The following is a 5,447-nucleotide window of genomic DNA, read 5'->3' as shown; positions in this document are numbered from 1 at the left end:
TAACCTTTGATCTACTTCATACCTTCATACCATTAATAATCTTAAATTGCTGTTAAACCGTAACCGTGTGAGAGACTTTCATCTGCGACACAGCCTAAGGAGTGTCCACTTACCATTCACTTCTGTCTTTCACATCACTGAAAAAGTGTTTTCAAATGAGAAGAACAGTCCCTGCCCTGTTAACAGCAAACGGTACCTGCAGATGTAAATCAATCAGATGTATACAATAGCAACTTGCAAGTTTATAATTCAACCTCTAGAAATCTCGCCACACACACACAGGTAAGTCTTGATTCTAGGGGAAAAATGGATTCTAGGGGAAAGAATAGTTCATTTATTTAAAGCAAAACAGAGGCCACTAGGATGCTTCTCATGAACACTTTAATGAAAACAAAGGACCAGCTGTGCAGATTCAGTCAAGAAACCAATGCTGAAATGACAACCCTAACCCTAGGGATAGTAAAAACATGGCAGATTCAGCTCCTCATTTTTCAGTTTTTCTTAGAATTATTGCAATGCCTTCTCATTATAGGACACGCTGAACTACTAACTGTGCACAGTTTGTTTACCTGTTGCATTTAAACCTTGTTATGCATTGGCTTCACTTCTTACAGAACGGAATACATACCTAAGAGTTACAATTAACATTAGATAAAGATTAAAGTAAGGATTGAGTTCATTGATTTCACAGTAATACACTTTCCTTTCCAGGACTGAAACAGACAGTAGGTAAAATTCTTCAGTGCCCCAACTACTTTGGCACCTGGATGTCATTCACAGAAGAAATTTAAAGTATGTGCACAAACAAGATTAAATGTCCTAACTAAAACACACAGACTTTGAAAAGCTTAACTACTAATACATTAGCATAAGACAAGCATGATTCCTTTCAGTGACTTTGAATTCAGTCCTTGTGCAGCGTAATTCAAAATTACAAGTCAGCATCAGGATAATTCAGTAATCTAATACTATCCTTACCAAAAAGAAAAAATAACACCCCCAAAAAACCTCCAAACCCCAAACTAATACTGAGATCTGCCTACATTCATAATTAGTACTGATAACTATTAATTGCTACACTGAAGAATCACAACTGTCAGAGAAAAAAATTATAACACTGTAAAAAGCCTGCTCTGGAAAGGTTCATTCTCCATACTGTATCTCTGCTCTTAGCTCTTTGGAGAGGTAATTTATCAGAACTGCTGTCAACTTCTGTTGGAGACCTGCATTTCCCATTACAAGAGCAGTCAGCTGAGCAATATCAGTCCAATCTAAGTGACTGATAACAACAACAGCTTCATCATAGAGCTTCTGCTGCTCAGCAGGAGGCAATTCCAGTAAAATCTGAGGGACCGGCCTGAACTGTCCAGCAGTCATCCAGGCACCCAGCAATCCACCAAATGCTCCTCCTAGAAAAGAGAGAGATGTTACTCTTGACCAGTTCATGTTAAAACCTGACATTCTACCCACAGCCTTCATCAGCAATGTTGCCGCCTTTATTAGAAATCAAGGCAGAGTTGCATATGTGTCTCATTTAACCAGGTTTATACACCATGTTCGATGCACCAAGAAGTATTTTTTAAAGCTTTCTTCACCCACAGCAAACACAAAGGAACTCTTTACACAATCAGAGATAAGAGCTTCAAGCTGGGAATCAGAAACAAAGCGACACTCCTCAGGGCACTGCTTCAGGTAAATTCTACTACTAGATGAAACCACGCCCAGGGAAAACACCAGACCAACAATTGCCTCATCAGTGCCATGAGCACATAATCTCTTAGGCGAGATTCCCAGACCCGTCCAAGCTTTCTGCTTCTGTAGAGCCACACATTGCTGCCTCCACTCCCACAAAGTCCACCTCTCAGAAAGTGCTCACAGACACCAAACCCATCAGCTTCCGGAGGTTAGACACATTCCTGCTTTCATCTCCCAAATCAACACCTCACTAAAAACACCTACCCCAGCTAGCCAAGAAATGTTCAGGTAAGGAGAGTGGTTTCTGGTCATCAAGGTAACAGCAGTGGGATTCCCCTACAGCTGCTGTGACTGTGGCTGCTGCTGAGAAACCAGCATTAGCTCCTACACAGCTGTTCTCTTTCACAGCATTACCAGTCTAATTTGCAACACCACACTCTCCTTCACCATTTCACAGGACTGACACTGTGGCCAGGGGACACAGACATCCTGGTGGAAGGAGGGAGAACCCTCATGACAGAGGGGTGGCATCAGAGCACACCCTGCCTCCAAAATTCAGTTTGTCAAAATATTATTTCTGGCTATTTAGATCTGTACTTGTAACAGAAGTAAAAACACAGCCTCGTTTTGCATTTTCTGTTGTCACTCCTCACATATTTAGTTACTTTTTATAATTCAGCCTTGCTCACCCTCACGCAGGCACACTCCAATACCAGTAAGCTCTCAGGAGTAAGGAGCACTCAAGGACCGAGGCCCACACGACTTCAGTGACAAGGCAGCTTTCCAACTAGACAACTTGTAATGCAGAAAACACAGAGGAGAGACAGCTCTTTCCTATTAGTCTCTGGCCCTCCTGTAATTCTCCATATACGGATAAAAAGCAAAGAGACACGGAATAATGAATTCCAGAGGAAAAAAAACAAGTTCACCAGGAGTGAATACCAGGTACTTTTAAAATACAAACATAATTTTTAACAAGAGCATTGGGAAGATGACCCTGTCCCTTGCTAAGGCTGACCAAGAACACTTACACACTCTCGCTTTACACCCCAGTTTTCTTTCTTCTGTGCCACCAGGTACCAACCTCCTCCCTGACTGCTACCATTACCTTGTTCCTAAAGCAAAACACACTTACCTACAGCGATTCCAGGTGGACCTCCCACCAGACCCCCAAGAAGTGCTGTTGCACCTGCCAGCAGTGCTCCTTGGGCAGAGTGTTTGACAGCAGCTTTCATCCCCTTCACCTGAGAGAGGTGGCACAACAGTTGCATCACATCATCAACACTGATGGGCATCTTGACAAAACTGGAAAAGACGTTTTAAGTTATCTTTTGTTTGCTGTAACAGGGACTACATCTTGCTGCTAAATGCATTTTAGGAAAAAACAGAATTCAGGAGTCTGTGAGACTAAAAGGACAGAGGCACAGTCAATAAAGGAAAAAAAAAAATCACTTTCTCTTTCATTTGGAAACATATATGTCCAAATAGCTAAAAGTTACTGAATCTGCAAAAGAAAAGCACAGAGTAGAACAAAAAAAAAAAATTCAGAAGACTGAACAAGGACAAGTAGCAGAAATGAGAGACTTAAGAAAGTTTTGATCTAATTCTTCTATCTATCCATTGCCTCTGTCTTGAGCAATTGCCACGTCTGTTCAGCATCGTGCACAGCTCTGGGGAAAAAGACAAATCAGAACCTCACTCTTCTGCAAGCAGCAGATGCTAATGGACAAATCTCTCAGGTATGTTCTCCTTGTCCTAATTCTTGCCACAAATCAGTTGTTTGTTTTCACATATCAGCCCTTCTCCCCATTTTGTTACACGCTTAAACCTCTTCCACACTGATTTCTGAAGGCGGGAGGCTGTCTGTAGCAATCAAGGCGAGCCTGAGGAAGGGAACCCATTTCAGGAGGAGTCAGACAAGTGACCTGGGAATAAACAGGGAGCGCTGGAGACAGGGCATCAGAAATGCAGGGGTGTACGTGCACAGCAGTCGGGGCTCAGAGCAGGCACATGGGATGACTCTCGTGTACAAGGAGGCAGAGAGATGGGACCTCAGCCCCCTTACGCACCGTGACAAGTCCCCAGCATGGGGCAGAGATCTGCCCTCAAGAACGATCCCTCTGACACCAAACCTGTCCCACCTCATTCACTTGATGCTGCTGCTGCCTATCTAAGCCCACTCATTTCTGTAGGGTCCCACAGAGAGCGTGGCTACCCATCGCCATTGCTGTGGCCCCCGCTGACCAAAAGGGCAGCGGGGCATGCCCGGGTGAATGTTCCACCCTCAATCCTGAAGCCATGGGAAGCCAGGCAGTTGCACTGAATCCAGCCCCAAGAAAACCCAACTGATAACAGGGCACCTTTCCAGAATTTCTGCATATGAAATATTCTTTTCCCCAGGTTGCTTGCCTTGTCACAGCAGGTAAATCAGGAGGCACAACAGAAGAAACACACGCCTCAGATTTGCCAGTGCCAGCAAGTGTGGTGACCAAGGAAAGAAGCTGCATGAAGAAACAGTACAGCTTCTCTGTTTAAAAAAAAAAAAAGTGTCTACCTGAAGAAAAGATTTTATCCCTTGTTTTGTCCCTGATGTTTGCTTGCACTTAAGCCAGTCATCTGAATCAAAGTTTTCAGAAACGGCTACTATGCTCCAACTTCCCCAGGATCCATCCTGCAGTCTCAGAGCAATATCTGCAATAATGCTGAGCCTCAAAAATAACAAATTCAAATGCAGCTCTCCTTGAGTATGGTGTTACACAATGCCAGGCACTGAAAAAAAAACCAAAACCAACCATCTTTGTCTTTCAGTTTGGCAAAGCAAGTGGATACTTTTGACTTCAGCAACTACTTTAATGATAGGAGAACAGATAGAGATACTAAAAATATCCACATCTCATGTTGCAAAAATAGGTTCAGTACTAATGAAAGACACCGATTCAGACCAAGGAGATCAGAGGAAAGCCCCTAAAGTCAAAGTGAGAAAGTCCAACCCCATAGCAGAGCTGGAGGAGTGCTCAGTAAATAAGGCCCGAGGACTCAGCACTGAACATACGGAAAAGCTTGCTCATTAAGCAAGTTTCTTCGATTCCGTGTGCCAACTGAGGAAAGGGATTACAGGGCAAAGCCAAAGAAAAAAATATTCAGTATGATTAAAAATATAATCACATGTACATAGAAGGTAGATTTATTTTTTTTAACAAAAGATACAGGTAACTGATACTGAACCTAAACCAATCCAACCTTCCGTTAAGAAAGAAAAAAGAGCTAACACTTGGAAAACAGGAATAGCAGAGGTTGCTCCCCTGTAGAGATACTTGGCGAAGCACACTGCAGTGGTATCTTCCAAATACAAACTCAACCTGAAAATGAAACATGCTTTCCCTGACTCACTACAAAAATGCAAGCTTCGGCTCACTAGAAGTAACCCTCATATTCCCAATGTTTTAAAATTTATTAAAATCTTTATGACTAAAATAGGCTGAGCATAAAACGCAATTATAAACTCTTTCAAACAGCTGAAATTTAATTGCATTTCACGTATTTTTGTGTTTACTTTCCCACAACGCCCATTTCAGGTTCACTATTACTGAAACGATGATGCAGCCGCAAGGTAAAAGAAACCCCGGCCAAAGGAGCGCTCCCTCGGACCTGAAGATTCGCCCAGCTCTCCTCGCCGTCTCCCCGTGACGGCCCCAGAGGCCGGGGGGGCAGCCAGGGCCCGGCCCCCCCCGCCGCCCGCCCCGGGGCAGCCC

General features: G+C 43.4%; 1 protein-coding gene and 1 long non-coding RNA gene across 2 annotated transcripts in view; one reads left to right on the top strand and one right to left on the bottom strand.

Annotated features, from left to right (window-relative positions):
* Positions 1-1,057, top strand: part of LOC113484424 — a 21,575-nt gene extending 20,518 nt beyond the window's left edge. Inside the window, exon 2 of the long non-coding RNA XR_003399215.1 lies at positions 949-1,057. This is a non-coding gene — a long non-coding RNA (uncharacterized LOC113484424). The remainder of the gene's footprint in view (positions 1-948) is intronic.
* Positions 1,058-1,114: 57 nt separating this feature from the next.
* LOC113484422 (protein C19orf12 homolog) overlaps positions 1,115-5,447 on the bottom strand; it is a 4,434-nt gene continuing 101 nt past the window's right edge. The window contains exons 2-4 of the mRNA XM_026856804.1: positions 5,411-5,420; positions 2,831-3,001; positions 1,115-1,409 (exon numbers count right to left, since the gene is read on the bottom strand). Coding sequence (XP_026712605.1) covers positions 1,144-1,409; positions 2,831-3,001; positions 5,411-5,420 — 447 coding nt within the window. The 3' untranslated portion in view covers positions 1,115-1,143. The remainder of the gene's footprint in view (positions 1,410-2,830; positions 3,002-5,410; positions 5,421-5,447) is intronic.

The sequence above is a fragment of the Athene cunicularia genome, assembly GCF_003259725.1.
Source record: "Athene cunicularia isolate RWA chromosome 11 unlocalized genomic scaffold, athCun1 chr11_part1, whole genome shotgun sequence".
NCBI classification, from domain to species: domain Eukaryota; kingdom Metazoa; phylum Chordata; class Aves; order Strigiformes; family Strigidae; genus Athene; species Athene cunicularia.
The sequence above is the reverse complement of the archived record's forward strand: the minus strand, read 5'-3'. Positions and strand labels throughout refer to the sequence as shown.